The sequence below is a fragment of the Pogona vitticeps genome, chromosome 3 (genome assembly GCF_051106095.1).
Source record: "Pogona vitticeps strain Pit_001003342236 chromosome 3, PviZW2.1, whole genome shotgun sequence".
Lineage (NCBI taxonomy): Eukaryota > Metazoa > Chordata > Lepidosauria > Squamata > Agamidae > Pogona > Pogona vitticeps.
Genome location: NC_135785.1, coordinates 204,702,264 through 204,719,599, shown reverse-complemented (window position 1 = coordinate 204,719,599; position 17,336 = coordinate 204,702,264). Strand labels below are relative to the sequence as shown.

The 17,336-nt window shown below is 40.4% G+C and overlaps 1 protein-coding gene across 1 annotated transcript in view; it reads right to left on the bottom strand.

Moving 5' to 3' along the window:
• URB1 (URB1 ribosome biogenesis factor) overlaps positions 1–8,263 on the bottom strand; it is a 69,984-nt gene extending 61,721 nt beyond the window's left edge. Inside the window, exons 1-6 of the mRNA XM_020796189.3 lie at positions 8,044–8,263; positions 5,571–5,710; positions 3,334–3,485; positions 2,472–2,604; positions 1,333–1,429; positions 354–439 (exon numbers count right to left, since the gene is read on the bottom strand). Coding sequence (XP_020651848.3) covers positions 354–439; positions 1,333–1,429; positions 2,472–2,604; positions 3,334–3,485; positions 5,571–5,710; positions 8,044–8,185 — 750 coding nt within the window. The 5' untranslated portion in view covers positions 8,186–8,263. The remainder of the gene's footprint in view (positions 1–353; positions 440–1,332; positions 1,430–2,471; positions 2,605–3,333; positions 3,486–5,570; positions 5,711–8,043) is intronic.
• Positions 8,264–17,336: the final 9,073 nt, after the last annotated feature.

The following is a 17,336-nucleotide window of genomic DNA, read 5'->3' as shown; positions in this document are numbered from 1 at the left end:
TGTCCTATGAGAATAGACTCAGAAGACATTATAAACTATCAATTCTAATGCCATCATTGCTACACTATCCTCCCTGTGTGAAGGATGTTTATACCTGCTGTATAAACATACTCCACACCTGATTTTCAACATCAATTTCTCTGTTGCTTAAAAACTCAGCCCAATCAAATGACCATCTCTACCTCAGTGTCCATTTTATTATCAAAATTTTACTGTAATAGAAATGCTGTTGAAACTAAAACTGCAGTAAAACATCAAGCAATTGGGAACTGGAAATTCTCTGAAGAAACAGAGCAAAGCTACTTTCAGAAGTCAAAGAAAATATCAAGGACAAAGCAGCTTCAAAGATGTACCTTAGTTGCCAATGTGGAAAGCAGAAGACTAATTGTAGAAATTCTATCTTCCTTTAGTCCAGTTCTAAAAATATCTGGAATGAAATCTATAAGCCATTTGAGAATGTTAAAACCATGATTGGAAGATAGCAAGCATTTTTAAATGGTATCAATTGCACAAAGTATTGGCACTGATGCAAAAGAGTGTATTTTAGCCTGCAGTGAGCCAAAAATGTATAAACACAAAATAAATTATGAACAGATGCCAAGGTAAAGACTGGTTGTTATTATCAATTAATTTTATAACGAATTACATATAGAAAGTTGCACAAGTGCTGGGGTGGGTATCCACTCATAGCATAACCCCTATTCTACCCTTCACCAGATGTTCTAGACAAAAATACTCATTCCCAGACAGCATGGTCAGGAACTATGGGAGTTATAGTCTGAAATACACAGAGAGCGCCTCTTTGGATAAGGCTGCTCTGTTCCAAAGATCATATGGACTCTATCAGTTTCTTCTCACTCAGTGGTTCCTAGCCTTGGGTTCCCAGATGTTCTTGAACTAAAACTCCCGGAAGCCTTTACCACTAGCTGTGCTGACCAGTTGTGCTCCAAGAACATCAGGGGACTCGAGGTTGGGAACCACTGCTCTAACTGAACTGGGATACAGACAGAGGGCTCTCCTCTCTCATACACACACAAGAGTCCTTCCACCATTAAACAACTTGGAAACATTACCCAAAATACAAGTACCGTATGTGTTCTTTTGACATCTGATTTTTGCCCAATGATGCCCACTTAGATGGTGATAGAGGCTTTGCATTTTCTACATGTCACAAGAGCTAACTACCTTGCAAAAACAAGACACAAGCTAATGAGTCAGGCAGCTCCCTCCCAAAGCTTCTATTAATGATTTTAGTTACCCAAGATGTTTAAAAATGGGCACACAGTTCACTAAAAGGGAGTAATTTAGGCCTCTAAGAAACATGAAAAATACCTTTTAACTCCAGAACATGTAAAAGGATTGTGTTGTCACCAGCAATTAAAAAGGAAAGGGCAAATTGGATATATGCCATACGAACATCAGGTTTGCCCTAAACAAATATTAAGGACAATGAATATATATGATAAATACAAATGCTAAAAGCTTTAAAATGCAGCTTTAAATACGTTTGCAATTCACCAGCAGTCTATTAGCCAACATGATTTATGTGTAGATTTATGTGCACTGGCATTTCTGTTTTATCATCTATCAGAAACTTAGATTTTTATTAGGCCAGTTATATTCTCAATGTTCATAAAGCTGATGTGGCTTGCCACTTTGCATAAAATAGCAACAACACAGCTCCAAAGGATTAGACATCACTTATGCAATTCATTAATATGGAAAAAAGACTATGTGAGCGAAGGCATGTAAAGAAACAAAGAATCAATTTAAATATTTAAATACAGTAAAGAAAACCACCCTCAAATATACGTCAAAATATATGTCAAATATACTGGGGAAATGGCAAGATAGTCTCCTGGATGTGACATCTTTTAACCAGCACCTTCTGGTCTGGGCGACTTGCAAGTTGGCAGCATCTCTAAGAATCCAAATGCAATGTGTAGTGACATAAATTCAGTACAGCTGTACCTTGTGTTTTCTTCTTTTGAATAAATGCATAGGCTCAATATGTAAGTGTTAAGAGTGCACATATATATATTTGGCTGGAATCAAATAGTAAGTCACAACTAAAATAGGCCCACTGAATCAATGGAAATTACAGAGGAGATGACTCACCAAATCCCCAATTCAATGGTTCTACTCTAGTTGCAACTTACTGGATTTCAGCCAACGGGTGTAAAATTTTCACATGGTAAGACTAATACATTGTATTTATCCATGAAGGCATGTGTGTGAACTAGTCTCCACATGAAAATACATGTTATATATTTGTGTAGAAACATCTGACTTTTTACATGAAGGCTATTTAAATTGCCATGTACACAAAAAATTGCATATTAAGTGGTACAAATAATAATCTCATGGATTAAAATATATGAGTTTTATTGTTAATTCCAGCTTTTATCTGAACATCAGACAGAAGAAGCATAATTAGCTGATGCCTTTATTAACTGGAGATTCTGTCTTACCTTATGATCTCTCTTCTTTACTAAACTAGGTAGAAATTTATTATTGAAATCAAAATGGCTGTAGACATCCCTTGCAGCATCTGGTCCCTGTGTCACCATTGCTGACAACAAGGTGAGACACATACGAGACATTCTGTACACATAAAGCAAAAGAGGATATTGTTTAAACAAGGCATAAGCAAACAAATGAACAAAAAGAAGTGAGAACTGATATGTATGAATTAAAAACACGCTGCTTTCAGCTATGTCAACTAAAACAGCAAGTATATAAGAAAAGTGTTTTACATTTTTGGTATTATCCTTTTAAGATGCATGACTGAAAATGGCAAACAACATATTTTATCAAACAATTCTCCCATGCTAAATCCCCATTGAATGTTGGTCTCAAGGTTGCCCTAACCATTAGAGTTTGCAAAGTGTTGTTTTTTAAAAAATCCAGCAGGAATGAATCTCTATCAGAGGAAGTTTCATAGCATGGAGAAGGCCCTATCTCGTGCCTCAATATGCCTGTGAGGATGAAAGAAGAAAGGCATGGATAAATAAAACATAATAAATAAATGAGTTTCACAAGGTAAACTGTTTCTCCATGAATTACTGTGTGATCTGTTAGATAAGATACAAGTACAGCATATTTAAGAGTAAGTGATGCTAAAGCAAATATAAAAAGGTCTTGAGCACAGTGCCAAGGTCTTCCTAGGAGTAAAAAAAACCATGATCCTGGATAACAGAAACTTTGTTTTATCGAATTTATAGGCAAAACCTGTTTCAGATTTAGCAACCACAGAATGTATCTATGAAGATTCTCAGTAATCCAGGTGAGGTTATAACCACAGAATGGAGTTTTCGCTTGCAGAAAGCTTACCTGTGACCTTCAGAATATAGAGCAGCATATATTAACCTCATGTAGCTATTAATCAGTTTCTTTACTATGTTCATCCCCACTATACGAAAATGAGACAGATCACTTGCTGTTCGCAGCAAAATGCTTTCTAGTGCTTGAAAGATTAACAGCATCTGCAAGATTAAAATGTTAGATAATTTTTAGTTTTAAGATAAAAATGGAATAAGCAGCAAAGTTTCTTAAAGAATGTGAGTGTCATCAAACTTAGTACCTTACTTTAAAAAATCCTTTTAAAATTGCAATACTACATTAAGTACAAAGATATCGCCATAGAACAGCTCTAAATCAGTATATAAAATATTAGCCCAATAAGTGGAACTTAAAGCTCCAGTCTTATAGTTAGCTGTTTTGGAGATAAAGCCGTTGGCTGTAGCTTTATGAAGTCCAGACAACCAGAGCTTTCAATATCGTTGTGTATTGGCCTCAAGAAAGAAAAATAGAACTGGGCAGTGTACAATTTGAGGGCCAAATCTATCCTTCTCTCCATGATTTCATCTGACTTTTGAAAGCTACCTTTAGTACTGGACAGCTTTCTCCCTAAAGACAGTTTTTTATTGTCTTGATGTGCCTTTTGAAGTGTAACCCTTTTCGTATAAGAGGCTGCTCAGTGCTAGATTGTCTCCCACCCAAAGAAAGATCTAAAGATGAGGATTGAACTACCTTCCAGACAATTTACTCTGCATCTTCACCTCTGAAATCTAATTTTAAATCAGTAAGTTGCTCAATCCATACAAAGGCAATCCTGTTTTGATGTGTATGGCCTCCATTTGATTGTATTTCCTAAAAGTCAATGGCTCATAAATAGAGATGGGGTATTCGTATTCAAATACTAATATCCCTGTGCAACTGGGGTGAATGAGGGTCTGGCTCCTGGGGCCAGACTACCCACTCATGCATCAGCCGGCAGCCTTGCTCATCCTTCCAATCACTCCCGGAGCTCCGCTCTCTTCCTGCTCGGCTAGCAACTCGGCAGCTGTGCAGGAAGACTCATCCTCCCTCCCCTTGCCTGGACTGGCTAGCCAATCAGGAAGAGAGCAGGGCTCCGTAAGTGATTGGAAGGATGAGTGAGGCCGCCGGAGGACATGTGAGTGGATGGTCCAGCTCCAGGGGCCAGACCCTCATTAACTCCAGTTGTGTGGGGATATTCGTAGTTGTATACAAATACAAATACCCCCATCTCTACTCATAAATAGAAAAAAACTGTCCTTATTTCTGGTCTAGAGATAAAGGAGAACCATATCCCTGAGCTGACAAGCAAAATTTTGTGATTATGTACAAATAAAAGGATGAAATTTTGATGACAGGCAGACCCGCAAAGTGTGCAGGTGCCTCCCAACATCATTTTATGTTACTGTTTGTTTTCTATCACCAGAGTCTTAGCACATACAGGGAACAAACAGTTGAGTCCTTGGCACACACCATTTCAGAATTTAGCTTATATAGGTCTGAACGTAATCATTACCTCTAACCAAAATTTATAAATGCACTAGTATACCTCCCACAGACTACCTGAAGTTTTTGCTGTCCAGAGAGAACCAATTAATAACACAGTTGGTGGCCAAGTTTTTATTCACATTTTTAAGAATTCGTAAAATGTTATATTAAGACAATTACATGACTCAAGTTTTATGCTGCTGATATGTTCTAACAACTTACTTATTCTGTATATATTATATAATGTGTTTATTTTTGTATTTTTGGGTCTATGACCATATAATAATAAACTAACTAACTTAGCACATACATACCTTATATGGCATGGGGACAGGACAGAACATAAGCCTCTGTTGGCCTCAAACTACTGGCATTGCTACAGTTTAGATCTAGTGTTTTATCAGTCACATCCTTAACAGTAATCATGCAAGGAAAAGAACTGCATTTTTCCAGGTAGGAAACATAGCTTATCCACCAGAAAGAAAATGCAAAATTCTCACAACCAGTACATGATTGCAAAAGCAGGTAGGTAATAACTAAACAAGTCATGTACCCTGTAAAATTGGAATACACACTACTTCACATGCTTATCATGTGAAAATTATGTTTCATACATAGAAGTACAATAAATTTTAAGAAACGTACAAGGTTCTAGGCATTTTTTTGTGATTTCTTTTTTCCTTTATACTGCAAATATGTGCTTATCTTAATACACTTCCCAATACATACTTGACTATCAAATGCTAAACTGAAGAAATACTGACCTCACTTTCAGGTCGCTTTTCTCCATCCAGAAGTTTTAAAATTTCTGCACATTCTACAGAAACTTTTGTGTATCCTTCTACAATATCAAACTGCTCTGTTGATGGTAAAGATTTAGCTAGGGATATGAATTTTTTCAAACCTAGAACAAAATAAAAATGCATTTTTTTTATTTAAAACATACTGGTAATTCTAATCTTTGTGTTAACAAATTATGGTTTTCAAACCATCACCAGGGTTTATGTGCTGATTTTTATATAACTCATATATTAAAAGTCATCCAGTTATGTGAACCTATATCCAGATTCTATCCAGCAGAGTGTACCTGCCTGACATTAATGTTACCAATACAATTTTTCAGAAACATGATGTGAACACAAGCACAGGTTGGCAAACAAAGGTTACAGTAATGCAAAGAAGAAAGTGGATGTAGAACAGTGCACTGCAACAGTTGAGCAGCAAAATACACTCAGTAGAATTTTGCTATTCCAGTGATAATGAGCTACCATCTGAAATTTGCCTGGCCCCCTCTCTGGTGACTTTTAAGAAATTTCTGAAAACCATTTTATTTCAGCAGGCTTTTTAAAACACTCCATCTGAATGGCCACTGAGTGTTTCAGCACATTAATTTTAATTACCAGCTGTTTTTAAATGTAATGTCAATTTGGTTTTAATTATGTTTATATTATTTTATGTTATTTAACGTTATCACTGTTGTGAATTGTCCAAAGTGACCATTGGTCAGATGGCCAGTATAGAAGTTGAATTGAAAAATAACTACCTGTACAGTAAATCAATGAGTACATTTACATTCATGCAGGTAGACCTGGAACAATTAAATATCATAAATACCTTTAACCTTGCATTGGTGCCTGGTTAAATAAAATACCTAAGTTAGAAATTCCATCCTGAAAGCTAAATTCTGCATCAAGTTTGCCATGGTTTCTACAGAGGCCTCATCCTGAAGCTTCCACACCCCTCAGAGAAGAGGGTGGGAGAGAGAATCCAGATTGAACTGCTATCTTCAAGAAGTGGTCCTTGGACTGGAGGTTCAGTCAGATTGATTAGTCTCTGCTTTTCTACCAGGAAGAACAAGTGAGGGGCGACCACATTAACCAAAAATGTGGGAAATGCTACTGGTTTGGAACAGGCTGATTCACATTTTTCGCTGTTGATCACATGATGCAACAGGAAAAGTAAATCAACTTGGAGTCCCCAATCCATAGCTTTCCCTCCCCATGACAGAATCTTCTACTGTACTTTAAAAAAGTTGAATCCTTTTGATTTGGTTAAAAGCATTTGATTGCTTTGAACTGATACAGAAAGGGTGGATGAGGCGTGCACACAAACACATATACACAAAGCATCTTCCCTTTTACTTCAAGAGCGTGTGCACGCACACATACACAGGGCAGTACCAGCATACATTTCCCCAGCAAAGCTTCTCTCCAAGTTTCTTCTTTTCTTTTCCCAGCTTCTCCTCCTTGGAAACTCTCCTGTTTATTTACATAATATTTAATTTTTAACAGCTTAACTACCAAAGTTCTAATTAGGAAGCTGGCAGATGAGACAGGAAAATGCCTGTCTCTTTGCCTGTTAATAAAGTTCTTTGAACAACAACACCTGCAGAGTTATAAGAACTGCAAGCAATTTGATTTAAGTGTGGCCACTTGAATTGCACAGACCCTAATTCCTTGGTATCACTTCACAGCAAGGGAATTTGCCTTTCCTTTGCTGGGTCGTTGAACCCTGAGAGGCTCACTACCCACGGAGGTGCCACTTTTGCATCCACTTCAAGGAACACTGGAAGATACAGCACCTAATTTGCCCTTGCTAGCCACACACGTGGACAAACTAATCTGGAACCACTTTGGTGACAATTTACAAAAACGGAATCACCATTACTGTACTGCCATTACACAGGCAGGTCTAGGCCTGCAGCAGGCAGGAGGGCACCTCTCTCTGCCATGTCACAGACTACCTACACCAATTATTGGGTGAAGTTACAATAATATGAACCCATAATAACTCCCTCCCTTCCAAGAGTTCACAACCACCACACTGGCAGAGGAGGAACATGTGGTCCCTCCAGAAGTTACTGGGCTGTAACTCCCACGGCTCAAGTTCAACATTGCCAATGACAAGGGAAGATGGCAAGGGCAAGAGAGCAGTGCCCGACAAACCCCTCATCCAGCCTGGAGTCTTCCTCTTTTCACAATCGTGCTCTGAAGGAGGAAAAGAGGCAACGGCGAGCATAACGTGCAAGAGCAAACGACCCTTTGGGAGGGACCCTGGTCAGCCCGCTTAAGAAGGTTCCCAGTGCCTGCGACGAGGGCAGCAGGGCCGATTTCGGCCACGAGTGAGAGAAGGGACTACAACTGGATCGAAAAGTGAAGCGGCAAGGGGAAAAAGAAGGAAGGGAGGAATGCAGTCTGGTGAGCACGTGGGAACGCTCGCCTGCTCTTTCTGCCTCACCCTTCATAGCCGTGCTGGGGTCCCGCAGCATAGCCTTGAACCGGGCGCCTGTGAACTCCTCCGCCTCGGCATTGCAGGCCCGCTTAGGCGGCGGTTGGTCTTGCCGCTTGGCCGAAGCCGGGCTCGGGCGCTTGGCACCCATGATCCCCGACAATCACAGCCGGCCGCCGCGTGCAGCGGAAGACAGAAAAGCCGGTCCTCTTCCCCGCCCGCCCGCCCGCTTGGTGCAGTCGCAGCCGGAAGTGGTCCGGCTGCCTATTCCCTCCTCAGGAAACTGCAAGCCGAGAAGGGTTCCTAGCCGAGCAAGGGGTCGTCTTGGGAAAGACCCGAAACGCGATCCTGCCCGGAAACGAAGAAAAGACTGCAAGGTCTGACTTTTCTTTTTGAACACCTCGGCAAACCGATGCTACTCAGCTCTTTTCCTTTTCCTCACACACTTCTTCGGATTCGCAAGCGAAGCCGGAAGATTAGATTCAGGTTTCTTTAGTTATAGTTCCCACCGTATATACAGCCAGGGCAGCCAAACCCACAAGGTAATTTTCCTCCCCCAGACCTCCCTCACAGGCAAGTGCCAGCATATCCGTGGAGCTGGCCCAGTACAAACACTGTACGCCTGAAGCAGAACTGCAAAATATGCCCTCCCCAATTCCTGGTCATGTTTCCTTCTAAAGAGCGCCCAGAATTCTGACGTCGGAAAGAGAAGATCCTACCTCCGCCTCTCCATCTCTGTGATAATAAAAACACAATCATAACAAAATAAATGACTAACAATCATTTACCCGTTCGTGACATGCACCAGTAGTTAGGCTGGACGTGTAGTATAACATACAGTATCTGGAGGGGACCAGGTTGGAGAAGGAAAATATTGCAACCCAATGAACAATTTATAGTAATAAGCTATGGACCGGAGCTAACAGAACCAAAGTAAATTTAAGAAAACAGGATTTTCATATACAACACAGTCCTTTGCAAGTGCGAAGGACAGGGAACTTCACATCAACAAAAATTATGGAAGAGCTGATGCCCAAAATGCTCTTGATGTCTGTTATTGGCTGGAAAAATATGATATATTAATTGTACTGTGGTGATTTTAACTTAAATAACTTATATACAGAATACATCATGCGGAAGGCTGGACTGGAGGAATCCCAAACTGGAATTAAGATTGCCAGAAGAAATATCAACAACCTCCGATATGCAGATGATACCACTCTGATGGCGGAAAGTGAGGAGGAACTAAAGAACCTTGTAATGAGGGTGAAAGACGAGAGTGCAAAAAACGGTCTGAAACTCAACATCAAAAAAACTAAGATCATGGCCACTGGTCCCATCACCTCCTGGGAAATAGAAGGGGAAGATATGGAGGCAGTGACAGATTTTACTTTCTTGGGTTCCATGATCACTGCAGATGGAGACAGCAGCCCCGAAATTAAAAGACACCTGCTTCTTGGGAGGAAAGCGATGACAAATCTTGACAGCATCTTAAAAAGCAGAGACATCACCTTGACAACAAAAGTCCAAATAGTCAAAGCTATGGCTTTTCCTGTCGTGATGTATGGAAGTGAGAGCGGGACAATAAAGAAAGCAGACCGCCGAAGAATTGATGCCTTTGAATTGTGGTGCTGGAGGAGGCTCTTGAGAGTTCCCTGGACTGCAAGAAGAACAAACTGATCAATTCTAAAGGAAATCAACCCTGAGTGCTCACTGGAAGGACAGATCCTGAAGCTGAGGCTCCAGTACTTTGGCCGTCTCATGAGAAGAGAAGACTCCTTGGAAAAGACCTTGATGCTAGGAAAGTGTGACGGCAAGAGGAGAAGAGGACAACAGAGGATGAGATGGCTGGACAGTGTCTGTGAAGCAACCAACATGAAATTGACACAACTACGGGAGGCAGTGGACGACAGGAGGGCCTGGCGTGCTCTGGTCCATGGGGTCATGAAGAGTCAGACACGACTAAACGACGAGACGACGAGGCGGTGATTTTGACACTAACAAACTCATAAAAACTTTGAAATACTTTTTTAAAAACACTTTCCTTCTGAACTGTTTCTATGAATCTACAGGGATTTATATTTATATTAGTTTATTTTATATTTATTTATTTATTTAAGAAGCATACTTCTTTGTCATTAGGGTCCAGGTTAATGTGTAAATGTGATTCTTCAGTCAAATTTCATATTATATCTCAGAGTCTTTGTATCCATAACACTTAAATCAGTTTGTCCTTATCGCAATCTACAAGACAGAGGTAAATCCTAAACCAATTAAAATATATATTTGATTACTTGTAGTGAATCTTCTTAATATCAGTTGTTTCCCCACTTTATTAGTAGTAGCAAGTGAGAATGCTTCTGGATGGGACTTTTATTGTGCAATTGCGCCGAACACATCATTCATGGAATTTCATGCGGGGTCCAGGTATCGAAATCTTCCGTTTATAACCCTGTCACAAAAACCGCATAATTTTTTTTGATAATGCTGGAAGCATCTGTCTGGGAAGCAGGCAATATTTCAGCCCATGTATTTTGTACATATTATTTTATTTTACTGGACTTGGTTAAAATCTGCACAAATGTCATGCTAAGTATAAAACACAGTTTTCTGTAATAATGTTTATTAAAGTAGCTTAAATATCAGAATAAAAACCAACAGTCTTCACTGAATGCTAAGGTAGCATAACCCAACTAATGACAAGCCCTTTTTATATGTCCCATAGATTTTTATGGGAGAGTTTAGGTTCATGCTTCAATCAATGCTGAAATCAATGAGATTTGTTTCTTAGTTTGGCACAATGGAGTAGTGGAGGCGGGGCACAGAGGTGGTTACCTTGTGCACAAAAAACATTAGGGGTGTTGCCACCGGGCTTGGTCACTGGATGAGGGTATGAGAGCGAGCCAGGGGAGGAGCCAGCAGTGCCCCTGCCAAGGCCATATTGATGTCTGGCTTCCACACCACCTGGTGCACAATTTTTCCCTCTCTGCCTCATGTCCCCATCAGCACACAGATTCTTACATTCCCTTTTACCTTCTGTATCCCATACCCTATCCCAAGTTATTAAAAAAAAGCACACAGACTCCCCCACCTCAGGCAGTGGAAGGGGGGGCTTGGGGCTGACCCTCCACCCACCCCAACCCCACCCCACTTGAAGGCAACACAGACATGGCCCTGGCTGCAGTCACCAAGCGGCTGCTGCCCAGCATCTGCCACCTGAGGCAGCCACCTCACTTCCATCCATCACATGGAGAGAGCATACTGCCAAGCATCTCCCCTGCTCCCTAGAGGCATGATGGGCCAGCTGACTTCATCTGGGTGGGCAGTCAGCTGACGACCATTGGTCACCGAATGCTGGTGTGGATGGGGCTGCCGTGGCCTGAGCCCCTGCCTGGCCCTTCCCATTGATGGCTAAATGGGGGTGGGGGTGACACATGCAGATGCACCCCGGCACAGGTGCTGGCAACCCATGCTATGCCACTGGTTTGGTAGTCTATGACCTATGCTAGATTTCATACATACATGACAAATATTTAAAAATGAAGAGACTAATAAATTCAGAAATAGATGTTCAGCTATATTTTTATTCATAAAACAAACAAGTCAAGATACTTTATACGGTAAACATTATAAGAAAGTAGTTTTAATTGGATCACTAGAGAGTTGATGTAAAAAGTTGTGTCAAATGAAATCTGACCAAATGTGAACTGCTTCCTCTTGCTACTACAGTAAAATAAAATTGGGAAAGTATCTGGAAACTATGGCAATTTGGAAAGAGTTAATTTTTAAAATTCTGACACTCTTATGAAAATCACTAAAAACACAGTTATTGCATTTAATTTAATTAAAATTTCACGTTTAGATCTTTATTTGCCCCTTTTTCCCACTGGATAATTTAAAAAGGAACAAGCTCCTGCCTTTTCACTATATTAATTCTAAGTTCTGACCAAAGGGAAATTAGTTCCTGCTTATTAAAACATTCAGTATCTGGCTCAAAACATGTAGCACAACATCATCTTGTGACATTTTTATTCTTACAATGGACTGAAAAATAGTGTTTGTAGGGCTTTGTTAATAGGCTTGGAATATACACGAAAACGTCTATAGTTGGATTGCTTTATTTATTCCCATTTCCATAGAAACGGAAGCCGAGTCTACAAACATGGGGGGCCTAGCTTTAAATAAGGACCATATAGCAATTATTTTAAACTACTTGCTTTGTTTTGGCTATCCTGACATTCATTTCCATAGAAACAGCCAGAAATGGCATCAGAAATGTTGAAACTTCTTGCAATTCCCTTTTATGCCAAAAGTGCAGGAAAGAAAGTGGTTTAAAATGTTCAAACTGTTGAGATTTTTTTTTCTTCCTCCTATAATTGGATGCAGGCCAACAGACATTTATCAGACTAAGGAAAAGGCTGAGGTGCAATTTTAAAAAGGTGGAGGTGCATCAGTAATGCTCAGAGAGTAAAGAGGCAGGTTTCTACAACTTAAAGTCCTGATACTACCATGCTATTATTATTATTATTATTATTATTATTATTATTATTATTATTATTATTATTATTATTATTATTATTATTATTATTATTATTATTATTATTATTTATTTATTTATTTATTTATTTATTTATTTATTTATTTATTTTGTTTTATTTTGTTTTGTTTTGTTTTATTTTGTTTTATTTTATTTTGTTTTATTTATATCCCGCCTATCTGGTCGGGTCAGGACCACTCTAGGCGGCTAACAACATAAATACTACAATAAAATTGATATATAAACAATTATTAAATGATAAAACATTACACAAGGTGGGAGGAACGATAAGAGGGAAAAGGGTGTCAGGGGGCATCAGGGATTTTCTGATGGGAAGGCCTGCCGAAACAGCCATGTTTTTAATTGATTCTTAAAGATACCCAGCGAGGGGGCCACGCGAATCTCAGGAGGTAAGTTGTTCCAGAGGCGAGGAGCCACCGCCGAGAAGGCCCGATTTCTTGTCTTTTCCTTCCAGGCCTCCCTCGGCGTTAGGCTCCTCAGCCTCACCTCCTGGCTCGCACGAATGACATGGGTAGATCTTGGTGGGAGTAGGCGTTCCGCCAAGTATCGAAGCCCTAAACCGTTTAGGGCTTTGTACGTGAGCATCATCACTTTGAAGCAGTGAACTTATTAACTATTAGTACTTTCAGGTCCATACTGCCTTTCCAGACTGTTGACTTCTTTTTTATAAAACTGAAAGCAAAAATTTCATTTGGGTTTATATAGCATGAGATGAGTCTGAAACTGGAAGACAGACAGAAATTAGAAACTGAATAATAAAACAGATATAATATGAAGGTGATACTAATTTGCAGCATTTATTGGCTGCTTTAAGTTCACACAAGGAGTATGTTTAAAATTCAGTAACAGTAAACAAGACAGTAAAAATAAGAATACAGTTTCAAAGATTAAAATACACTTAAAGTTAGAATTCATTAAAATGTTGGGAAAACTATGAAGGTCTTCTACTAGTGCCAGGCTTCCTTCTAATGAGTTACTATGTGCACTGAAACTGTTTTTGTTCTCCATTTGTTCTGTCTTCACAGGGGAAAAAAAGGCGTCATTTGGACAAATAAGATGTAATGCCTAGACACTTGAGTTCTGGATTGTTGACAGTAGTCAGGACTCCAGTCTGGATTTCCTTGCAAAGTAAAACTAAGAGATAACTCACTATCTCCACTAAAATTGTATTTAGATCATAAAGTGCCAGAAAGATTAACAGACACAGCTGAAGTGAAAAGAGATAATTGGTAAAAATGCATGATGATGAAAAATATTCTGAAAAGCACTTTTGACACCAGCAATTTATTACAGACTATTGCTACACAAAACAAAGCCCCAGTTCAGCAAGTGTGCAAACTGATCTGTGAACCAATGTTGTGAACAAGTAAAAAGCAAGTGATCACTCAAAACCTTCCTGCATGTATTAATTACTTGAAGGAGGCTTCATGGGTTTTCTCCTTGCACAGAAGCTCACATGTTCGGAGGTCTGTATCTACAGATGTCACCCCCTGTAAGACATCTATGCTCAGTTTATGGGTGTTGGAGGTTGGGCACAGGATTCCCATGCTCTTCGAGGAGGGATGGAGAGTGAGGAAGCCCTGAAGTCATGTAAGGCCTCTTGTCTAATGCGAAATGGTTTAAAGTACAGTTGTACAATAGTGCCATTATAAAGAGACACCAACTCATATAAGTGGAACATTGATAAAATACTCAGAAGGGGATCTGTATGATGATGAAGGTAGAACTGCTGAATGCTGACTTATGAGCTCAATCCAAATACTATTGTAATAATCAACATGCTATCAAAATACACATTTCATGGCAACAACTATTTATTGAAATTTTGCACTTCACTATTCACTGTCTACATACAGTAGGAAAACACCCCCCATATCAACGGGTGATTAGTTCCAAGCCTCCCTGTGGATGCTGAAAACTGGGTAATAGTGAACCCTATACTGTACATGGTCTTTGGCTCCTTCTAGTGACAAATTCTGCCAGCTACATCATGGAAATATGTATTTCTGTGTTTGTTTTCTGTTAATATTTTCAGACTGCAAATAAGTGAAACTGTGGATACCAATCCCACAAATATAGTGGTCCAACTGTACATGCAAAATGTTAACTCCTATGCAAAATAACTTTAATGAGAGGCATATGCTCAGGTGGCTTTAAGTTGCAGATTATATCTTCTTACTTGATATTTCTAACTTCTTTAGAGTAAGTGACAAAGAAAATGAGCCATCACACATTCTTAACATAATAATACTGTATGAACAGATTTAATGCAGAGGTGGGCAAAGTGCAATCTTTCCAGGCTGGACTCGATGATCCATAGAGGTCATTCTAGTTCTGCAGTTCTAAGATGATGATGATGTTATTAGACTGCAGCTCTCTTCAGCCCTAGCTGGCAGAGCTAATGGTGAAAAATGCTGGGAGATGCAGTCCAGCAACATATGGAAGACTGCACTTTGCCCACCTTGACTCAGTTGGTAGTAAGTTTACCTACACAGTAATACATTTACAACCACAGCATTGGACCACATGAATTTGTTTCAGATATTAAGATACTTAGATGCTTCTGCAGTTTTTAGAGAGTATCATGGAAATGCTTCTGTTAGAGTCTCCAGATGTGAGGCAAGATGTGCCCCCGGTTCTAGACCTGTAGAGATTGGATAGAAAACAGCCTGCTGCTTTACACATCCATTGTTGCCCAAGAGCTTTAAAATCCAGGAAGCCCATTTATTTTGTAATTCTCTGGAGCAGGGAATAAGCATTAAGTGCTCAACAAGGCTCTGCTGTGATAGGAGGAGATCTGAATCTGTGTGAACCTTCTCTACTGCCATATTCTCAAGGGATTCATTGTGGACTTTTTCACAACTTTTTTCATTCAACTCCATGTCCTGAATCTATATTCCTTGGATCGAGGAACCGAATCTAAGCCCCCTTTAACTTTTGCTCATTTTCAAGAGGTCTAAGAAACTGAAACACAGTCATGCAGTGTTTCTTTTGAGTACTGAGTTATTGCAGTAAAATGTAATGTGCACTTTTACAACATAATGACAATTTCCATTTCAGCTTGACATTCAAGTCATGTAGGAATTCAGGGAGGAAAGAGAGATGGAAAATGGATTTTAAAGTGAGAGCTCTCCAGGTATTTGTTTAGTACAGGGGTCTCCAAACTTTTCAGTGTGAGGGCCACATCATATATTTTACACATTTTCAAGGGCCAAAGGAAGGAAGGGAGACCCAAGCAATCACCCACCCCCACTGTCTTTGTAAAGACAGCATGGGTAGGGGATCATCATCATCATCATCATCATCATCATCATCATCATCATCATCATCATCATCAACAACAACAACAACAACAACAACAACAACAACAACAATAATAATAATAATAATAATAATAATAATAATAATAATAATAATAATAATAATAATAATAATAATAATAATAATAATAATAATAATAATAATGTGTCATCAATTCTGACTTATGGTAACCCTTTCTAGGGTTTTCCAGGTAAAGAATACTCAGAAGGGGCTTACCATTCCCTTCTTCTGGGACTGTGCAACTTGTCCATGATTATACAGGCTGGCTCTACCTGCAGGAGGCACAATGGGAAATTGAACCCTCATCCCAGCCAGCCAGTTCTATTGAATTAATGTAACTTCTTAAATCAACATTTAAGTAGCTCCTATTGATTCAATGCGTGAACTCTAGATGGCACTAACAACTGGATTTAGGCTTAAGCTTTTAAAAATTTGAAGTAGGGGGAAATTATTGGGGGATGTATTCCTGTGTGCACACCCACCCACCTGCACCTTTATACAAATAACCCGTGACAGCTTTAAACGGACTTATTTTAAAAAGTGGATATTTATCGTCTCATTCCACAGCTGCTATGTTCTGGAAGACTGTTTACTGCCTATGGAGAAAGTGTACACTGTCACCTCTAAGTGTGCTGCAAATGTTTTTATTTCACCATTGATGACAACAGTAAGCGAACCAGTGTGTTGAACTGGGGTTTCAGAGAGTCAGGTTCGAGTCCTCAGTAAGCCAGGAAACCTGTTCGATTCCTTGGGCTGGCTACTCTCTTTTCACCTGCCTTCAGGGCAGAGTTGTGAGGAAGTGAAGGGTGCCCGCCACCTTGAATGGCTCACCCGGCACTTAACACTGCCCTGCTGGCGCCTGCCCACTCGGGGGGGCACCCCCGTCCCGATCAACTAGGCTCTCGGGCAAACGGCGACATGATGTCGCCCTGAGTTCTCGCTTCCTTCTTCGTGTGTTGCCTTTGACATTTCAGCACCACCGGTTCGAAACCGAATCGGTCAAAACCTGCCAGATGCCGGGTTAACGTTGACAAGCCGCGTCGAGGCTCGCTCGCGCCTTGCAAGAGCTCCGCAGGAAGTCCAGGCGGCTTGCTTTTGAGGGCCAGGCGGGCAGAACATCCCGTGGCAAAAGCAGCACCTGGACGCCCCCCGTGTCCTTCTCGCCTTCCTCACCATCCTCAAAGTGGCCCTTAAGGCGGATGGAGACGGAGGGGGGGGGGGAGAGTCAGAAGGCTAAACTTGAGAACTAGGAAAGAACCAGAGGGTGGGAGACGGCCGCGACCGGCTTCCTGGGAGGCATCCGGCCCACCGCCCGGCTGGCTCTGTCTGGCGTTGCCTCTGCCCCGGCCGAGCTGCTCTGGAAAAACCTCTAGCGCCGCTGCCCGTCCCGCTCCCCGCGCCCCGCGCCCGCACCCCAGGAGAC